Here is a 22,652-nt window from a genome sequence, read left to right as displayed (position 1 = left end):
GTCCTTGTGTGACAGAAGTTTTAGGAATACATGAAATCAAATCAAGATGACCTAGGTATAACCTTAGGAAGGAAAGAGCAGAATGTAATGATATGCAAAAAGATAGAATAAGTTACACTGTATGTAGGTTTAAAGAAGGGTTACAGGACTGCACCTAACAGAAGAGAAATATAAAGAACAAATGTTTGGGGTCATTTATCCCTACTAAAAGAGGGAGCACATGATAAATTGATCCAAAAACTGGAGTCCTTTTGTCAGATAATTCTCAAAGGCAGATGACTGGACCAGGGCTGTAGGGTATGATCCACATTCACTAAGATATATCTTCACTCTAATTTAGCATCCTCGTTTTCTATACCTGTCATGTCTACATAATCATCTGGCTCACATGAGTTCTAGTTCTCACTACAAATTAATAGATCAACTTTCTAATTTATTCAGATGACCATTTTATGTTTGGCTAGAAGTCAGTACTTTGGGAATGGGTCATCTGTCTCTTAGTGTGTTCCCCACTTTACTAGCTTTGTTAAAATAAAAAAAGTTTTTTTTTGTTTTTGTTTTTTTGTTTTTTTAAAGAAAGGAAAAAAATGCCTTGGTCCCTGGGGTGCTTCCCAAGGCAATGCCACTACTTGAAACCCAGTCAGGTGAGCCATCCAGCTGGGACTTCCTCACACCTACTTCACTGCTCCTCCAACTATGACAGGCAAACAGCTGAGAAGAGTTTGTTTTTTTGAAAAAATACCAATGAACAAATCAAATAAAGCTGATTTTACATCTATTTTAACAGACTGAATATTCTGACATTTATGAATACTAGGGCCTACATCTAAGAGGCAATCAAGCCCTCTTTAAACATGGTGGACACAAGGAACTCCTTTGGCTAATGAGTTAGCCTAATCTGCTTCAAAGCATTAGGATCTCAAACCAGGTTTGCAGTTATTGCTCCTTGTCATACGAAATGCATTTATGCATTTAGGAAAAACTACATTCTGTAGTGGTGGGCATGATCTTGAGAATTTCCAAATAACTCTGGACATAACCTAAAGTACACGGGTAGCCCTCCAGGAAAGCATGGCTCAGACATTCCCTGATGGTACACCATTTACAATTTCCTCCGTTTGATTTAAGGCTGGTATTGGTCTTAAACTTAATGTCACACCCACAGAGAGTTCCCCAAAGGTAGACTGGAATTTCTCCTTATTGGTGGTGTTTTATCAGACCTGTGTTAAAAGCAGATGAGCAACCTTCTATAGATTTTAACTTGATGCTCATTTAAAAGTGTTCACAGTAGGAATATCATAGTAATTCCTAAGCTGCTGAATTTTCAGATCAAGTTCTAGCACTGAAGCTTGGGAGGCACTGACTCCACACAAGGGATTTATGACCTTAACTATGTACCCATAAAGATCAATATAAGCTGTCACATAGCACAGATTTAGAAGGGTTCCCATCCTACCATGTTCTACCATTGCTTCAATCTACATGAGAATATAATCTAAAGAAACAAAACAATTGGTAATTGTACTCCTGTTTCAGTAATGTTAGGTCTGGTTTTTGAAGGATAATGTTAAAGCTGCTGAAAATCTTAGCTGACTATCGACTATGTACTTGATTGCTATCTCAACAGGGTCCTGCATACAACTATGAACTTCATGAGAGTGCAAATGTTGTTATATCCACCTCTGGATCTCTACTCCTAAGAGACTTGATATTTTGTGTGTGGGTGGGGGTGGGTGTATAAATATATGTATTTTAACTTAAAAGACTAAATTTTAACAAGAATAAGACTCTAAAAACATCTAAGTGGGGCCTGAACTTAATGTCACACCACAGAGAGCTCCCCAAAGGTAGACTGAACTTTCTCCATAATGACTGGTGGTGTTTTATCAGTCTCTGATAAAAGAGGGAAATTAAGAAAAGCAGAACTCACCTTCCGGGGCACCAGGTTTTTCACATATTCTAATCTGTCGTTCAGGTACTACAGGCTCCCCTTCTGCATTTCCAATATCTGCAGGTAGGTATGGCAATGATCGGTATTCCTCCTTTAGTGACCTTGGGAAGTACAGAGGTAGCAGCTTTTGGTAAGTAGCCTGTGTCAGAAAAGCAAGACATTCTGTGAAAAATAATGAAGTAACGAAGCACACGAGCTTGGTGCTGTTTCAGACACTGGGAAGACAGCCTCCATCAAAAATAAAAACCTTACTACTTCTAAGCTCAACTAGATGCTATCTGGGACCCTCAAGCAGTTCTTATGTTAAAGGTCAGGGTATTGTCAGATGGTCAAGTTAAACGTGACTCCCATCCAACTTCAAGTCACTGAACCAATGAATACATAAGTCCTCCCTCTCCTGCCCTACTGTCATTTGCCCCTCCCTTGGAGTATCTTATTTATTTTTTACAATGATTTCAAGTTTATCACCTCTCATGGGAAGCATTTAACCTTGTGCAGGCTGCAGTTATGCGCTTCTATCCATTCCACACCTTCAGTAATGCACTTATCATAATTGCCATAACTTATCTGAATGGTCTGTCCCCACCAACAGACAATGGATTCCTTGAGGACAATGACCCTCACTTGTTCAACTGGTGTATTAACAGAATCTAGTGTAATAAACTTGGAAGCTACAGATACTCAGCAAAAGATCACTGAATGAATAGGTAAACCAGATGAAACAAGAAGAGAGCAAACAAGAAATGTGCCTTATTTCATCAATTTCAAAAGTATTTACAATCATGTATATCGCTATTAATACCATGAATGGATATTTCACGTGTCAACTCATTCATCACTGTACTCCTGTGATATAAGTACTACTAATACTCCTATTTTATCAAAGCACAGAGAGATTAAGTAACTTGCCCAAGGACACAAAACAGCAAAAATAATACAAGCTGAACTGGATAGAACACACTAAAACTAAATAAAATTTAAAAAGGGTTAAAAGAAAAAGAACTCGTTTTCTAAAATGGCTCTAAATTAAATTAAAACATACTAAACCTAACTATACACAACAAAACAAAACATAAACCTTACGACTTATTCAATGCTAGTCACTAGGCTGGACTGTCATGATTCCAGGTAAGGTAGATAGAACCAAGGCTTTCCCAGCACAGCAATTTTCCAATTACACTGCCCAGGCACCCAGTACTTGGATTATAAGATGATGCCTTAAGAGATTTCAAGAGCTAATACAGGGAGCAAAGCAAAATAACACCTTTAAGATTTCACGAAATGAAAACAGTTTAGCAGTAAAAACATGACTAAATGCTCTTTCTTAACTTGTTTTTAGTCTCTAATATGTGTTCTTTTTAACAAAGGATGGTAAGGCCCACTGCCAAATACATACACAGATACCTAGAATTTGCCTGTTGGCAATTCAGTAAATAGATAATGAATGAGGCAAACAAATAAAAATGAGATTAAAACAATGCAACATAATTAGCATAATACCTCTTCTAGTTCAGAGACAGCAAATACTACTTTTTCAATGGTCTCTCCATGAATTTCTAGGAATCTCCTTACAGTGCCTAAGGAAAGGAATAAAAAAAATTATTCAATAAATAAGAAATAACCTGTGTGAAGAAAACTCAAACTCTTCAAAGTTTTATTTTTATAATGGATCATTCCTCATTTCGGTCAGCTCTCTGCTCAATGACACATCAGTGATGCCTGCCCAGAGTACTATATCTAAAACTCCTCTGATCTGCTTTCCTCCAGAGCAAATATTATAGACATTTTGTGGAGTCTCTTGCTTATTTTTGATCTTCTCTGCCCTCCCTGCCCCATCTGCTAGAATGAAAGTAACCCGCCAGGAAGAGCTTTATTTTATTTACTGCTTTATTGCCAGCTTTTAGAACAGTGCCTGGCCATAGAAGATGCTGATTCCAGACAAGTCTTCCTCATCCAGTGTATTTTTATTCCTTGGGGCCTCTCTATCTGACCATTCATTTAGTTATAGTATTCAGGGAACTACTCAGCATTGCAACCCTGTCAAAATCCCATTGACCAAAGGTGAATTCTTTTTTTCTTAATTTCTATGTTATCCTGATTCTTCCCTATCAATTCCCTATCAATGAAACCTAATGGCCTTTCCTCAGTCCTTACCTCACTAGAGATTTCTCTAGCTTTAGTTTTATGTGCTCATGCCCTACCTTTTAAAAATGTTGTCCTCCACATTTATTCTCTTGATATATATATATCAAGAAATACATATATTACAAATATATGATAAATATATATTAGGAATATATAATGAATGAATAAATAAATAAATTCTCTTTAGCTCACCACTTTGCTCGCTTAGCACCAATGTAAATACTGACATTCTCAAAGCTTTATATTCTGTTTTCTGATTAAAACAGCTAAATTCTCTCCTGCCTTCCGGGCATATTTGCCCAGATAACCCAGAAACCTTGAACTCCAGAGATCCGAAATTGACCTCTGTCTTTCCCCCTGAAAATCTGTTCCTCTACCTATATATTTCATAACATAGCAACATCAAATCACTCATCCAAGCTCAAATCCTGATTTAACACTTTTTTCACCTCTCCCTTCATTCTGCATTTTCAATGGGTTATCATGCCCTTTAAATTCTGCTGCTATTTCTAATATCCATTCCTTCCATCTTCCAGCTGCTCTTAGGATCTTAATGCTCAAGAAATCTTCAGCAATAAGCTCTTGTTTTCTTGTTTCTCTTTTCCAGGTCTATATATTCACTGTTGCCTGAGTTATCTTCCTTACCTTGTCACCCTCCTTACTAAATAATTCTGAGGCTCTGCACTGCTTCTAGGTTAGGATCTAAGTCCCCAGCATTGTTTGCCACACTTAGACTTCAACTAGCCACCCCTCCGATCCTGCCCTTTAGTCCTATTTCCCATCATTCCTCCCACAGACCTTACTTTCAGCAAATTGGCTTCTTTGCTGTACTCAGAACATTCCACTTAACTTTCATGCTACCCTGCCTCTGCTTGCATGGTTACCTTTGACTAGAATACCATTCATTCACCATGACCTATTAGTGAACTCCTCCTTATTTTCAAGACCCAGTCCAAGGCCATCCGGTTTGTACAGAACTCCAACGTTCCTCGTGTTCCTCCTATAACGCGAAAGGCCCTCCATTTGTGAACTTCTCATTCCATATTATAGCTAGACTGTGAGCTTTCTGAAGTCCAAGTATATCTTACATTAATATTACCAGAACCTAGCACATCTTAAGATACGGCAAACAATCATTCAAAAATAACTAGTAGCTGAAGTAACGTTTTATGGGTCTGGTTATCTACATATTGCTTACCTCGTTCACTACTGTATCTTGAGAATCTAAGACCCATTTGTTGAAGGATTAAACTATTTAGAATTCTGCCTGTTAGGTGACAAATTTATTTTTCATTTCTCTCTCTATTCTGCTTTAACAGTTTTCTAAAAATGTATTTTCAAAAAGGGACTCTCTTTTATTTTGACACCAAGTTGTTTTGTTTTTTAAGATTTTATTTAGATGGGGTGCCTGGGTGGCTCAGTGGGTTAAGCCTCTGCCTTCAACTCAGGTCATGATCTCAGAGTCCTGGGATCTAGCCCCGCATCGGGCTCTCTGCTCAGCAAGGAGCCTGCTTCCCCCTCTCTCTGCCTGCCTCTATGCCTACTTGTGATCTCTGTCTGTCAAATAAATAAATAAATAATCTTTAAAAAAAAAAAGATTTTATTTAGAGATAAAGGGTGCACGCATGTGCGAGTAGGGGGACGAGCAGAGAAAGAGTTGGGACAAGCAGACTCTGCACTGAGTACAGAGCAGGATGTGGGGCCCAATCCCATGACCCTGAGCAGAATGTGGGACCTAATCCCATGACCATAAGTCAGATGCTTAAGCGACTGAGCCATCTAGGCACCCTGACACCAGGTTTTAATTAATGTTCACATACAGTGGTTTCCCAGCATATAATAGTAGGATTTCCACTAGGAAGACAAAATACAACACCAGACAGTAACCAAACTGAATTCCCTCAGCAGAATTCATTAAGAAAAGTAATTCTGCACAAAGGAGAAAAGAAAGAGTGATGTCCTAGCTATAAGATTTTAGTACCAACTGCCAATTCAAATGGTTTCTCTCAGAGTTTCATCTGTACCCTATTCTTTGCAACCAACCAGGATGTCATGTACTAACTTTTAGTGAAAGCCCTTTAACTGGGGAGAATGACATCTCGGACATTAAAATTCCCAACATGGAATCACAATAAGAATGAGAGCATCATCTTTTTTCTCACTACTGTATTCTCATCTATATAGTAGGGGGCCTCCCACACAATCACTCAAAATTTTGCTGAATTAATAAATAACCTGATAAATTTATTCCAATGCAGAGGTTTCTTCAGGCTTCTAATGAAGAACTGAACTGTACATGAACCAAGAAAAAAAAAAAGACAGTCTCAATAGATCTATCATGAGGATATTACTTAGGTTTCAAATGAAATAAATTTTGGTAATAGTTTAATAAGCAGGAAAGAGTTAGGTACTAAGTACTTAGACTTACATTTATTAGATTTGTTGTTGGCCCATATATGCTGCAATTGATTTCCTAAATGCTCAGAAAGTATGTGACCAAAGGCCACAACTGTTTATATGTGTGTATTTTTTTTAATGAGATGCTACAGTTTTGCTATTAGATTTAAGGTACAGTAAGTCAAATAGGCCTTATAAAATATAAGTTGACTTGTCTATCTTTACGTTTTCCATTTCATTTGTGCTAATTCAATTCTTAGATATTGCTTCATCAAAGTCCCTTATGGCCACTGTTGATTTTCACCTGCTCTTACTATAAGTACGGCTCAAAGTTGACACCTCTAGGGTAAATCGAGTGATTTATCAAGTGGTTTAGCTGGGGCCACAGAGCTGGTGAACTGGGATCAAAAACCAGTCTTCTGGACTCCTTTTTCAGAGCCTTTTCTATAAAATGTCATTGCCTCTTTAAGTTCTGACCTATATGATTACTTTAATAAGAAAGAGAGACATTAGCTCAATGTATGGGATGATGGGGCAAGGGCTAAGGAATCAGAGAATGTCAAGACTGCCAAGAGCTTTGTCAGAAGAATTATAAAAAAGCAGGAACTTTGGTTTGTTAAGGCACCATTCAGAATACATGCAGAGTAGTGATAACCTGGTTTCCTACTGAAGTAGTTCTAACCTCAAGCACAACTGAATTATCTAGCATAACAGACAAGTTACGAGACTTGGAGAGTCAGGAGTCTGCATAACCTTGAGAACATGATAAATTTCTGAGCCTCTTTACTTATAAAATGGACACTAAAACACAGGGCTGTTGAGGCAACAAAATGGAACTTCTTTATGCCTTCTTAAAATACATATTTCTTAAGCAAGTATCACATGTAAAGCATTCTTGACATATGGAAGCCCTGGAAATGCAAAAAAGAAAAATTTTCTGCTCCTCAAGAAGCTCAGTCTAATATATATAAACCATAACTACAAAATATATAAATTTACTACAAAATCCTTGAGCTGTAGGATCTTAAGTCTTAAAAGTAGCTAATTATTAAATAAGATTACTTATGTCCTCACCCTAAATTCTATGCTTTAGAATTACAGGCTAATAATAATTTTATATATTGGAATATGTTTATAATTTTTTGGTGGATACAAAACTTTCAGCTCCTCCTCTTTAAATTCTAGAGATAGAAATGGGTCTTAAAGATCATCTGGGGTAGTTTTGCTCCTCAATGAGGAGTATCTGCAACAGATGGTCATTTAGCTTCTGCACAAACATTCCCAGTGACAAGAAGTTCACTTAAAATACCTTTCCATTACACAGTCCCATCTCAAGTGGGACCAAGTCTCCTTCCTTGTGACACAGTCTTAGGCCTGCCTTCTACCACTGAAGGTCTTATCTACAATCCTTAAAAGAATCTATAAGCTTCCTGAAATTGCACACAAATTCCCTCTATATGTACATTCTTCTGGGAAAAGGTTCCACTTTCTTCCATCAGATGCTCAACGTAATCTATGATGGCTCCCAAAATGGTTCAGAACCACTGCTCTAAAAATGTAGCACGAATAAATTCACAGTGAGACTCCTTTAGATACTCGAGATGAGAACCATATATGCGAAAACAATGCATGGTCTCTTTAGGACAAATACCACTAATGTTTCAAATTGTTTGCTCTCTAGCTTGGGTCTCATTAGATAGGACACCCAGAACTACATACAAATATCTAGATGTGGTCTGAACCTGCAAATAATACAGTGAGATCATGTTTCTCTCGAGCTGAATATCCTGTTTTTGTAACACATATGACATTCTGTCTCATTATGATTGAGTCCAGTCTTTAACCTCAATGCAAGGATTTATACTCAAAGAGCACCTGTGACAGCTGTTGTTTCAACTGCAAAGTGCTATATAAAGATATTATGATATCTGTTTTGACTTCATTGTTATAGCCTGCTATCATTATTCTGAATATTGATTCAAATACTCAATGCATTTGGCAAAGCTCTTGATTTGGTTTCATTTACCAATTTAATAGGCAAGTCTGTAAGCCTTTTCAGAGAAAAGGTGGAGAAAACATCAACCTGAGAAAGTAAATTGAGCTCAGCAACTTATTAATACAAAATTCCCTCCAGGGTGCCATGACCCACTCATCGAGAGATCTCCTTTAGCTATCACTATGTAATAGCTATTAAAAAAAATCCACAAGACTCAATGTATGCACAGCATCCCTATGCCACTTACAAAGTGTTCAGTCAGTGTGTGCACAGCATCTCCAGTGTTACTTACGAAGCGCTATGTGTGTTGCATCCTCTAAAGGGTAACCTCGTTTTGCAGAATTGATGACACAGAATCCCACAGAAGACATTGATTGCTCTCTGCAGTCAAACAGAAAACATAAACCACCAACAGTCATAATACATACATATGTAATTAATTTAAAAATGCAGCTCAACCTCTCTTTCCCTACTCTCTTAACAAATCTAGTATAACAGTTAAGCGAGCTATACTTTTTAATAATTTTATCAATATTATAACTGTACCATCTGGGGGAAATATATTCGAAGTAAAGACTGAGTAAAATGGGAATAAGTTAAATTCTTTAGTCACCCAAATCCACTCCTTTTATCCCATTAGTGTGTGAAGATAATTAATTTTATCTTCTGAGTCCTCTTACATGATTTAAACCCCTCAAAATTGACTTCCATGGCTAGGTTTCATTCTGAAACCGGGGCCTTTAACAATGTATGGTATGCTGCTTCCAGGAAGTGAATTAGCCGTACTTGGCCAACTGAAGCACGTTTCTGTAGCAGCTGTACAGGGAACTCTCAGCGGCTGTGCGATAGCGGCTCTTGTATTTAGGTCCCACTGTATGAATGATGAACCGGGCAGCTAGATTAAATCCTTTTGTCAATTTTGCTTCACCTGTCCGGCAACCTGGGAAGAATGGAGCATACATAAGTCATGGAGGTGTTAGAAAAAAGAAAGTCAACAACAGTAGGCATAAAACAGAAAAGTAATAAGAATTTTGAGAAATCCCAATTAAAAATATGGACTGAACACAAACATTTATCTCTGCTCCCAAAACGACAGTGAAGCAATATAGTTAAGTATAAAAAAAAAAGAGACAGAGAGAATGGGAGAGGACATGAAGTAGATAGGTATCATCAAAATTCTGGAAGGCAGAAAGTGGCCTAGAAATAACTGATTTCACAAGCAGAGAAACCTAACTGCTCATAGAAACAGGGTCACCAATACAAAGCACGCTGGTTGCACTGAAAGGCAGTGCTGGATTCAGGAGAGACTGCTCTGATTCAACTCTTTGGTCTACCACCTTCCTGCTGGGCTACGTGGGCAGATGCTTCACCTCTCCATGCCTCATTTGCCTATTTAATGGGAATACTACTAGTACTTACTTCACAGGCCTAAATGTCAATACAAGCAAAGTACAAAATGCATTATCTATTATTCTTATTGTTATTATTGCAGAACACTAGAAAGGCTCAAAAATTGGAGGACTACATACTTCTAAAAGCTATGATGTGAAGTGGGACTAAAAAGAGGCTGAGTTAAGTCTGCATAGAAACAGTCAAATCTGCAACAACCTTTTCCCAGCCAGCACAGCAAGGTAATGATTTATCACCATAGCAGCTGGAAGGTTTACTCTTTGGAGATGCTGAACTAGAGTTTCTGGACTCCAGAACCCCAGCTCTAGCCCTCTGCTCCTAACTGGCTTCTAAAACGTAGATGCCCACACTTAGACCCCTGAAGGATTCCTTTCCAGGAAACTAAGGAGACCCAAACTAAAGGACTCACAGATTCTGACAACTAAGGGAGGTTCACCAACAAAACAACAGGGCTCCTGCGCATCCTCTGCTTCTAGATCCACCAAGCGTAACTCTTGCCCATGCACACAAAGGTTCCCTTCACTTTCTCAGTTCCTCCCTCATAAATAAAATTGACGCACTGACACTCGGGGATCACCAGGAAGCGAGCAAAGCCTCTGACCACAGGGTGTCAAGGCAATGCTCAAAAAAGAGAGAATGCAACTCCCAAAACCATAATTACTACTGTCTGAGAGGTAAGAGAAGATATAGTACCTCTGAAACAAAATCAGTATGTTGTAAAAAAGAAATATTCAGAGAACAGGAAAAAGTGCTTATATAATTTATAGCCAAGTGAAAAACATGATAGCAGGAACAATAAGTTCAATAGACGGGTTAAAGCTAAAGTTGAGGAAATCTTCCAGAAAATAAAAAGCTGGACAATAAAAAAATAAGACAAGAATGGGGCGCTTAGGTGGCTCAGTGGGTTAAGCCTCTGCCTTCAGCTCAGGTCATGATCTCAGGGTCCTGGGATCAAGCCCCGCATCAGGCTCTCTGCTCAGCAAGGAGCCTGCTTCCCCCTCTCTCTGCCTGCCTCTCTGCCTACTTGTGATCTCTCTCTCTCTGTCAAATAAATAAATAAAATCTCTAAAAAAAAAAAAAAAAAAAAAGACAAGAAAATTGGAGGACTAAGCAAGGAGGTACAATATCCAATAGATTTCTTTAAAGAGAACAGAGAATACAAAGGGAAGGAATTAGGTAAGAAATAAAACAAGAAATTTTCTAGAACTGAAAGATAAGTTTCTAGACCAAGGAGCCCACGGAATACCCAAATCACACCAAGGTACCTCACTGTGAAACTGAAAACACCCAAAATAAGATGAGATCATAAAGTTTCCAGTGGGGGAGGGCGGGGATCAGTGACACACAAAGACTCAGGAATAAGAACAGCATCTGATTTTTCAGAAGCAATAATAAAAATTGGAGCAATACCTCCGAAAACTTGGAAAATGATTACCAACTTAGAATTTCATTTCCAACCAAACTTCCAATCAAGTATGAAGGTAGAAGATCTCAGCAATTTTGCTGCCATTCATCCTCAGAAATCTCCTGGTAGATATACTCACAAAGATTAAGGAGTACATCACAGAAGAGAAAGGCATGAGACCTAGAAAATGAGTGGATCAAACCACTAAAAAGAAAAAAGGATTTCCTAGGATGTTAACTGTACAACAGGCATAGAGAACAGTCTGGAGAGGAAAGAGGACAGGGGATTCCAGGAGGGACGTTACCAAGAAAAAGATGGAGCTGAAAGATAAACAAAGTTTTTTACTTTATTGAGAGGTTTACAGTTATTATTTAAAGGTCTGGGATCGAATCAATAAGTTAATTAGAAAATTAAGCAAATTAACTTAGAGGACCTTAAGAAAATTAACTTAGAGGAAAATAGTTGTACAAAAAGAACACTAATCAGTTTTGTAATCAGTGGCGAGTAATACTTATTCAGTCACAATGTTAATGCTGAATGGGGATTTAATAAAAATCTGACAGGCCTATTTGGGAAGGTAGTGAAGAGGGAAGAAAATGTGAGTATTTCATGTATATGTAAAAGAGGAGCGTGGGGGCACCTGGGTGGCTCAGTGGGTTAAAGCCTCTGCCTTCGGCTCAGGTCATGATCCCAGGGTCCTGGGATTGAGCCCTGCATCGGGCTCTCTGCTCAGCGGGGAGCCTGCTTCCCTTCCTCTCTCTCTGCCTGCCTCTCTGCCTACTTGTGATCTCTGTCAAATAAATAAATCTTAAAAAAAAAAAAAAAAGAGGAGCATGGGTGAACAAGAATTTAATCTTTAATTTCCATAATAAGTCAAAAGATCGGGAAAAAAATCAATATAGCAGTTGCAGCATATTATTTGGAAACAGAAGGTAAACAAGGAACTTAAAGTTTTGGAAGTATATATGCCTCTGGTGAACAGGTATCAGGGCAGGAAAGGGAAAGGCAGAGAACTGATGCTTTCCTTTGTACATCGTGACATAAAATTCTTTGACTTTTATGATCACATATACATTGACCCATGAAAAGCCATAAGTACAAACTGACAGTAGAAAAAGAGAAAGGTGGAAAAACCTCTTTGGCACCATTTGAGGCATTGAAAAATGGTAAATAAAACAAACATTTACCCTGTCCTCTCACAGAAACTGTAATTCAGACTAACCACATATCAGTTATTGAGGAAAGACTCTACAGGAATGTTAGCTAGTAACTATGGATATAATGATAAGTTTTAGAAAAATGTAACTTCATAATCTTAATGAAATTACTGACTCAGACAAAGCCTATAAATAGTTGCTAAAACCATTATGTGAACGTGTGACAGAGAACTGGACATTCACAGAGCTTAAATAACCCCATACTGACTACTTTTCAGTCACAAAGGGTAAAACAACTATATAAATAGAAGAATCAAGCTGTCATGACTTTATACCAGAGAACCATCTTAGTGTCAGTAATGGCCCACTAATGGGTCAATCAGATTTTATACATCTTCCAATATGATACATTAAGTACACAATACAATATCACCTATGGAATGCTTAAGCCAAACCTGATTCCATTAGATATAACTTCCAGGTTATAATGCAAGGGATAAAGCAAGAAACCAAATAGCTCCTCAGGGTAATGAGATAAATCCAAAGGTGGGCCATCTTGGAAAACATCTCAGCCTAGTTCACTCAACAAGTTGGTATCATAAAAAGAGAGCTGAGTTGGATGGAAAAAAAATTTTTTTAAAGATACAATAGTTAGATGTGTGATCCTGGATTGGATATCAGTTAGGACAAAGTAGCTGCAAAGGGCATTTCAGGGTCAACTGTAAATTTATAATATGGTTTGGGTATTAGATAAAGTAATTTCTGAAGCCAAAAGGTAGAATTCATTTACTGAAGAAAGCATGCTATAGAACAGTATATATGCAGCTGGGGCACCCGGGTGGCTCAGTCATTAAGCATCTGCCTTCTGCTCAGGTCATGATCCCAGGGTCCTCTGATTGGGCCCCTCAGCAGGGAGGTTGCTTCTCCCTCTCCCTCTCCCTCTGCCTGCTGCTCCCCCTACTTGTGCTCACTCTCTCTCTGTCAAATAAATAAATAAAATCTTTTTTTTAAAAGGTATGTATACAATTATCTGATCGAAGATAAGGACAGTATATACATATAATTATTTTATTTTATGCTAACAAAATATTTAAGAATTTATGCATATACCTACATATACCTACAGAAAGATCCAGAAGAATATGTACCACAGAAGTAGTACTGGTGATCTTTGTGGGATGGAAATGTTAAGTTTTCATTTATTTTATAGCTTCTGTGCATATAATCTCTACAATTTGCATTTATTGCTTCTGTAAGTAGACAACAATTATTCAAAAGAAATGATATACATAAAAAAAATAAAGCAAGCAAGCAAACACATATTTGGGAAGTCAGTTTGCAGAATCAATCCCGAAGATCTCTGAGGATAGACTACAGAAACAGTAAAGAACTGTTAAGTGTTCAGGATACTTTGGTTCAGGGAATCTCGCCTTTCCTTTAATAATTGTTAACCAAAACTCAGAACTCTGGAGACTAGACTTAGGCTAAGTACTGTTGCATTGCTTCCCAATCTTCCATTTGTTCTTTCTAAGCCCAGATTTCTTCTAACCTAAAGCCCAAAACCTGACAACATTATCAACAGTTAAAACAGTCCTCAAAGTATTTTTAATTCCTGTAAAACGAATACAAATTTCCTGAATCAGTTCGAGTTCACTCCAGCCATAACTCTGTCCAGTGCATCTTTTATCCCTGACTACATCTTTCGCTGAGGAGCACTGCTGCCTGCAATGATAACCTGAATATATCTGAGTATTAAAGATTAGTTAGGGCTTTTCAACTTCACTTACTTCTCTCTAAATCCCAACATCCACAGTAAGAAATACAAAAGTTGTCTTAATGCTTATAGCAAAGAGTCCTATTCATACGAGAACAGAGCAATCAAAAAGTGTAGTACATGTACTCCCATCCTAGCAAACCTGCGCATTTAAGAACCAAGTGATGGAACATTTAAGCAGCAAAACTATATAGTGATCCTGATGGGAAAAGAAAGTATTTTTTTCATTTTGTACATGGAGATACTTAAGCTACTTAGGTATCTATAAATTACATGGATTCTTGCCCAGAAACAAGTAGACAGGCCAATTATCAGATGCTATTCTGACTCTAAAGCTGAACATCATTTATCAATCTCTCTTACCACACATTCTTTACAAAAACAATAACCCACATAGCTTTAGGTTCATAAAATTCCTAAATTCAAAGACTGGATGTAAGACTGGGAAGCACAGACACAGACACACACACACACACACACATACTCTTTTTTTTTTTTTTTTTTAATTTGGATATAATAGGCCAAGTCTACCCACTCCATTTTTAGGAAGCTCTATTTCTTAGAAAATTTTCTCTGACTGAACTGATAGATGAAGTTTTATGTATCTTCCCACCAAGGATTCTAGCAACACAATAAAACTATCTCTCACTCTCTTCAGTACAAAGCTTTTTCAATTGTTTGAGGAAGACAATCATGTTTTCCTCAAATTTTCTCTATGGCAACCCTAGCCCTTTATTTTTTTTCTTTTTTAAAAAGATTTTATATATTTATTTGTCAGAGGGAGAGAGAGAGAGAGTGAGCGAGCACATGACCAGGGGAGCAGCAGGCAGGGGGAGTGGGAGGAGACTCCCCGCTGAGGAGGGAGCCCAACCCAGGACTGGATCCTAGACCAAGATCATGACCTAAGCCGAAAGGCAGACGCTTAACCGACTGAGCTACCCAGGCGTCCCAACCCCAGCCCTTTAAACTATACCTTCAAATTGTATGGTTTCCATAGTGTATATATAATGCTAATCATTTTCTTTTAGGTGTACCCCAGTTTATCATGACTCTTAAAAAGTAGTAATAAAAATAAGACGAATACTGACTGTATACTACAGGTCCTACCAAGACAAATAAAGGACAGCCATTCTTGACTCTGATACTGTACTTCTTCTCCCCACCCCCACCATAATCAACACATAACACTGTATAAGTTTAAAGTGTATAAAATGAAGATTTGATACAAGTATACATTGAGAAATAGTTAACCACAATAAGGTTAGTTAACACATCTACCACCTCAAATAACTACCTTTTTCTTTTATGAGAACATTTAAGATCTACTTTCTTAGCAACTTTCAAGTATGTAACACAGAATTGTTAATTATAATCACCATGTTGTACATTACATCCTCAGACGTTAATCATGTTATAGCTGGAAATTTGTTTCCTTTGACCAACATGTCATCTCCCTTACTCTCCGGCAACCACCATTCTCCTACTTCTTTGACTTCAGCTTTTTTTTAGGTTCCACATATAAGTGAAGTCATGTAATATTTGTCTGTCTTACTACACTTACCATACACAATACCATCAAGTACTATGCATGTTTTCACAAATGGCAGGATTTCCTTCTTTCTTATGGCTAAATAATATCCCATTGTGTGTATGTGTAACTTACAACATATAATATATACACACTTGTTTATATGTGTGTATGTATATATGTACACACACAAATGTGTAGATAAATGAATAAAGAAAATGTAGTGTATGATCCTTTTAATGTACTGTTAAATCTGGTTTGCTAGTATTTTGTTGAAAATTTTTGCACCTATATTCATCAGGGATACAGGACTACAGTTTTCTTGCAGTGTCTTACCTGGCTTTGGTATTCGGGTAATTCTAGTGTTGTAAAATGAATTTAGAAATGTTCTTTCTTCTTTGATTCTTGGGAAAAATTTGAGGAAAATTGCTATTCTTTTTAAAATGTATGATAGAATTCACCAGTGAAGCTCTCAAGCCCTAGGCTTATCTTTGTTGGGAGGTGTTTGATTACTGATTCAATTTCCTTACTTCTTCCAGTCTGTTTAGATTTTCTGTTTCTTCACAATTTAGACTTGGCAGACCATATCTTTCTAGGAGTTTACTCATTTCTTCTAGGTTATCCAATATGTTGGCTTATAATTATTCATAGCAGTCTCCAATGATCCTTTATATTTCTGTGGTATCAGCTGTAATACTATCTCCTCATTCATTTATGCTTTTATTTGACTGCTTTTTCTTGGTTAGTCTAAAGGTCTGTCAATTTTTTTTAAATCAATTATTTTTTCATTGATTCTTTCTCAAATTCTTTCTAGTCTCTATTTTTTTTAATTTCTGCTCTAGACTTTATTATTTCCTTACCTCTGCTAATTCTGGGTTTAGATTATTCTTCATTTTCTAATTATTGAGGATTAAAGTTAGGATGTTTATTTGAGACCTTTCTTTTCGCTTAGTATCTGGGCATTTATTGCTATGGATTTCTGTCTTAGAACTATTTTTGTTGCATCCCATAAATTTTGGTATATTGTATTTTCATTTGTTTTGAGATACTTTCTGATTTCCCTCGATTTCTTCTTGACCCACTGATTGTTCAGAAATGTATTAATTTCCATGTACTTGTGAATTTTTAAATTTTCCTATTACTGATTTCTAGTTTCACACCATTGTGGTCAGAAAAGATACTTGATATGATTTCAATCTTCTTAAATTTGATAGGGCTTGATTTGTGGCCCAACATATGATCTCTCCTGGGGAACGTTCTGTATGCACTTCAGAAAAATGTGTATTTGGTGTTGTTGGATGGAATGTCCTGTATATGTCTATTAGGTCCATTTGGTCTACAGTATAATTTAGGCCGTTTGTTCCCTTATTAATTTTGCCTGGATGATCTATCCAGTGTTGAAAGTGGTATTCTGTGGTCCCCAACTATTACTGTATTGCTGTTTCTCCATTTAAGTATATTAACATTTGCCTTAAATATTTATTTAGGTGCTTCAATGTTGGGTACATACATATTTACAACTGTTACATCCCCTTGATGAACTGACCCCTGTACCACCATATAGTGACCTCTATCTCTTATGATCAATTTTGACTGAAACTTTATTTTATCTGGCATAAGTACAGCCACTCCTGCTCTCTTTTGGTTTCCATTTGCACAGAATATCTTTTAGCATCCCCTCACTTTCAGCCTATGTGTGTTGTTAAACCTAAAGTGAATCTCTTGTAGACACTATACTGTTGGATCTATTTTTTTAAATCCAACAACGACTCTGTGTGTTTTGCCTGGAGAACTTAGTCCTTTTATGCTTAAAGTAATTATTGCTAGGTAAGGAATTACTATGGCCCTTTTGTTAATTGCTTCCTGAGTTTTTTTTAAGTTCCTTTGTTCTTTTCTTGCAGTCTCCCTTTGTGACTTCTTTTTCTTACTGGTATGCTTTAATTCCTTTCTCTTTATCTTTTATGTATCTATTAAAGGTTTTTTCCCTGTGGATTACTATCAGGCTTACATAAAACAGCTTATAGACATAATAGTCTATTTTAAGCTGATAAAAAATTACCTTCCTCTATGATGCTATACTTCTAGTGATACGATCTGATAATGTTAGTGTTCTCAGTAGAAATGAGACCTTATCATTGCTGAGTCTAGCTAGTTAAAATCCCAGAGAATTTCTAGTCATTTATCTATTCCTTAAAGGATGACTCCACTATTCTTGTTACAGAACACATGGAGACCAATAAGACTTTCATAGAAGCCAAAGTTTAACGAGAACACTTTCATCAGGTAAACAATTTATGAAATTACAACTGTGATAAGAGCCCCAAAGAGAAGCACTACATGCTGGGAGCATATATCATGGGGAGACTAGACAATTCTGAAGTAAATGGAACAGGGCTTTGTGAAAGAGATACAAGCAAAGACTTAAGAATAAGAGTGAAGAACTGAGAGAAGGAGCAAAGTACATGCAAAATTGAAAAGGAGCTAAAGGAAGAAATTAGAGATCAGATCGGTTCAATATGTTACAGAACGGAAAAGGGGATGTGAAAGGAGCCTGGAGGCAAGTAACTGATATTTTGAAGGTCCTCAGGGAACCAGTTTAAGGAGTTTACATTTTAAGTGTAATGGGAGGCACTACATGGTTTAAAGCAGAGAACCAATACCAAGGGATCTACAATTTAAAAAGCAATGCTTACTGCATGTATTAAAGAGATTTAGTTAAAGAAGAATGAAGGTAGGGAGACCAGATGAAAGGGAAGCTATGGCTGTAGTCCACAGAGGGGATGATGGCAGGATAGGCTAGGTTGGAGGCAGTGGTGATAAAGAGATTCAAGATATATTTATGGCTTGATGACAAACTTTATGTGGGGGATAAGAAGTAAAGCATTAACCTGTTTTTTGCATGAAAAATGGAATGAATGATAATGCCATTTTTCCAATAGCAAATACTTTCTTATATAATAAGGGTTGTCAAACTGGGCTTCCCCAACCAGAATTTGGATAATTAAGGTTTTAAACTTATTGCAAAACTTTTATATTCATCCCTGTCAATGTTTTCATTTTTTGGCTCATACTACCAGTCAGTTCAGAATATTTAAAATTCTTTGGTCTAATATCCAAAATCTCCTTATTAACTCCTCTCTGCTTTCTATCACACACAGATTTGGGAAGTCACACTGTAATCACTCATGAAGTTGTTGTAGATGCCCGCAGGTTGGCACTGACTCATCAAACAACTGAGGCCTGTAGCTAACATCAGCAATAACACTAAACACTTAGAATGTGCCTAACACTTAATGGTCATTATTTAATTTGGTTTTCATGATATTGTTTCCATCCCCAAATACACACGGAACTCTTGCTATGTGTCAGAAATTGAGGTAGAGACTATTATCACCATGCCCACTTTAGAGAAAAGGAAACTCAGGCCCAGAGGTGAACTAATTGGTTTTACATTACACAGTTAGTGAAGGGCAGAGTTATAATGTAAACTCTTGCTTGGAGGCTCCCAAATACATGCTGTTAAATACTGAAGCTTTACTTGTACCCTTGTATTAGATATTATTTTACTTCCTTTTTCTTTCCTTTTTTTTTTTAAATTATTTATTTATTTGACAGAAAGAAAGAGAGACAAGTAGGCAGAGACACAGGCAGAGAGAGAGGGAGAAGCAGGCTCCCCGCTGAGCAGAGAGCCTGATGTGGGGCTCGATCACACATCCCAGAGACCAATGACCTGAGCCAAAGGCAGAGGCCTTAACCTACTGAGCCACCCAGGTGCCCCACTTCCTTTTTCTTATCCCTAAGTCCAGCTCTAAGGTTGAGAACACACACACACATATGCACACGGGCCATAGGCATTTTTCCAGACCAACTTCTCTATTACCGTTATCAAGGAACTTCTCAGTATTATCTGTACGACATTTTCTAATTTCTACATGTTCTTCATGGTATCATGTTTTTAGTTTAACTGAGGCCTTTTTCCCCCTCTTTCTGCTATCATAGAGTTCAGTTTCTTGATTCGATAATGTACTTCTTCCCTATTCCTTTGTTCATGGAGTCAGCATTATGTATTCCTGCTCAAATGCTAATATCTTTATTAGGTTAGAAAACAGTTTTCACTATTAAATGGTAGAGATCAAAGAAATCAGGATTTTATGGAGTTGAGATTTGTTGTTTACATTTTAAGAAACACTGCTGTATTTCATAATTACTTTTTATAAAATGGGATGATTGAATTTCATAATATTCTATTTGGGCTCAAATAACAGTAACCTGGTTTGCCAGGTTGGTAATTTAAGAGAATGAATGCAAATAAAGTAAACAAGATTCTGAACTAATAGAACTCTTCCTGTCCCCATTTCCAATGAAATATTCTCAGAAGAATGTTCTGGTTAAGAAAAAAGGAACAAGTGCAAAATTAGTCAAGAATATATTTTGCTCTTAAAATGCATTTTGGTTTTATCAGTAAGTCAATTACATTTCCAAAGTGCAACAATCGCTTCCCATGAGGTAAATGAAAAATTCTCTATCAATATCAAATCATAAAATTTTTCAGTTTAGAGAAAGAATAGTTGTTTCCCAAAGCTTATTAGTGCAAGAAAAATATACAGCCAAGAAAACACTACCAAAGCTTTAACTGGCTACAGTGACTGTCATTTTCAAATTTGAGATCATGAGAGTAAAGTATCAGTGTTCTGCTTCTAACACAATGTGGGGTTTTCAAAAGCTGTGTTTATGAAGTTTAAACAACAACAAAATAGCCATATCTACTTAGTATTCTCACTAAATGCAAAACATGCTTCTTCACATATCAAAAATAAATGTTTCCTAAAGCAATAATATACCTAGGAAACCTCACTCACCCTTAAGTTTCTGGAGGTCCTCCTTCAAATCAGGTCCTGCGAGCATGAAGATACTGTCTGACACAGGGTTCTTATCTGTAAGATTTTCATTGCTGGTATTCACAATGGCTGTACAGTTCAGTAATGCCACATCTCCTTTCCTGAGGAAATGAGAAACAAAGTACAAGTGTGGGGAAAAGTAGGGAGATAAGAAAGCTAACTGCTAATTCTTTCAAAACATTCTATCCTCACTCCCCTCACAACATTGGTTTTGGTAGCTCACAAGCTTAAGCAAGAGTGAAAAAGTAGTTCTGGACTCAGGAAGACTAATCTGACATCTTAGAATCTTCAATGCAAATGCTATAACCCTGAAATCCACAGAACCCTCAAGTTACTCCTTTGCTTCTTTCGTATTTCTCTTTCACTGTAATAGAATGCTTAGACAGTGGAAAGCGGTTGGTTTCAAGAGTACATCACAGCAGCATTATTTATGATAGCCAAAAAGTGGAAACAACCCAAATGTCTATCAGCTAATGAACTGATAAACTGATAAATGTGATAGGTATAGCCATACAATGGAATATTACTTGGCCGCAGAAAAGAATGAAGTACTGATTCATACTTCAATATGGATGAACCTTCAAAATGTTATACTAAGTCACAATTGATTCCATTTATATGAAATGTCCAGAATATACAAATCTATAGACAGAGAAAGCAGATTAGTGGTTGGCTGCAGCTGAGAGATGGGGGAAATGGGAAAAGACTGCTAATGTATACAGGACTTTGAGGTGATGAAAATGTTCTAAAACTGACTATGGCTGATGCTTATACAACTTTTTGCATATACAAAAAAAACACAGACATACAATTTAAACTGGTGAATTGTATGATACATGAATTATACCTCAATAAAGCTTTATTTTTAAAAAAAAGGTATTACTACTAACATATGCAAGAACATAGATGAACTTTCAAATAATTATGCTAAATGAAAGAGGCCAGAATAAAAAAAAAGGTCATGTGATTTCCATTTATATAAAACTCTGGAAAATGCAAACTAATCTATAGTGACAGAAAGATCAATGGTTGCTGGGAGGTGTGGAGTCAGGGAGGAGAAGGAGACAGGAGGGATTATGAAGGGACACAAAGAAATACTTTTGGGGGTGATAAATATATTAACTATCTTGACTGTGGTGATCAAAGTAACACAGCAGGTTCATGGATACATACATGTTAAAATCTACCAAGCTGTACACTTTAAATATATGCAGCTAACTGTATATCAAATATTCCTCAATAAAACTGTAAGTATAAGCAAAACAGTATTTCAACAATGCTAGGGCTTACAAAAAAGAGTTCAGAAGAAATTATGAGAAAAAAGTTTAGAAGAAACAATGAGAAAAAATAATTTAGAAGAACTTATGGGTATTATTATATCATGATATGATTTAATCAAAGAATTACCAAAGAATCACTTTCCCATTGATATCCTTATTGTAAAGAAAAGGTGATCTAATAGTGTCTTCCTGAAACGTTTCAGCTGCAGTATCAGAAGTATTTAATTCATCTTCCCATGAGTCGCCCCAGGTTGGTAGTGTGTCCACGTCCACAAACTGGGAAGGTGCACCCAAGGGATCCATGGAATGTCTTTCCCCAAATTCCTCAGGATTCAATATTCACTGCAGACTTTAGCTTAAAAGAAAAGAAAGAACTGTTTTAATAGAGAAGTACAGATATTACTTTATTTCTATTAGATCAAAAAACAAATCTCTGGGGCGCCTGGGTGGCTCAGTGGGTTAAGCCTCTGCCTTCGGCTCGGGTCATGATCTCAGGGTCCTGGGATCGAGCCCCGCATCAGGCTCTCTGCTCAGCAGGAAGCCTGCTTTCCCCCTCTCTCTCTGCCTGCCTGTCTGCCTGCTTGTGATCTCTCTCTCTCTCTCAAATAAATGAATAAATAAAATCTTAAAAAAAAAACCAAAAACAAATCTCTACTGTGAAACACTCTAAAGGACATTGTGTGACTAGCTGCTTAAAATACTCCATAAAAA

The 22,652-nt window shown here is 37.0% G+C and overlaps 1 protein-coding gene across 1 annotated transcript in view; it reads right to left on the bottom strand.

Annotated features, from left to right (window-relative positions):
* The window catches only part of GDAP2 (ganglioside induced differentiation associated protein 2), a 65,037-nt gene that overhangs the window by 34,056 nt on the left and 8,329 nt on the right, over nt 1-22,652 (bottom strand). Inside the window, exons 2-7 of the mRNA XM_080802454.1 lie at nt 22,069-22,296; nt 20,623-20,762; nt 9,276-9,429; nt 8,782-8,870; nt 3,452-3,528; nt 1,931-2,090 (exon numbers count right to left, since the gene is read on the bottom strand). Coding sequence (XP_080658580.1) covers nt 1,931-2,090; nt 3,452-3,528; nt 8,782-8,870; nt 9,276-9,429; nt 20,623-20,762; nt 22,069-22,244 — 796 coding nt within the window. The 5' untranslated portion in view covers nt 22,245-22,296. The remainder of the gene's footprint in view (nt 1-1,930; nt 2,091-3,451; nt 3,529-8,781; nt 8,871-9,275; nt 9,430-20,622; nt 20,763-22,068; nt 22,297-22,652) is intronic.

This window comes from Martes martes (assembly GCF_963455335.1).
Source record: "Martes martes genome assembly, chromosome: 4".
NCBI lineage: Eukaryota > Metazoa > Chordata > Mammalia > Carnivora > Mustelidae > Martes > Martes martes.
The sequence above is the reverse complement of the archived record's forward strand: the minus strand, read 5'-3'. Positions and strand labels throughout refer to the sequence as shown.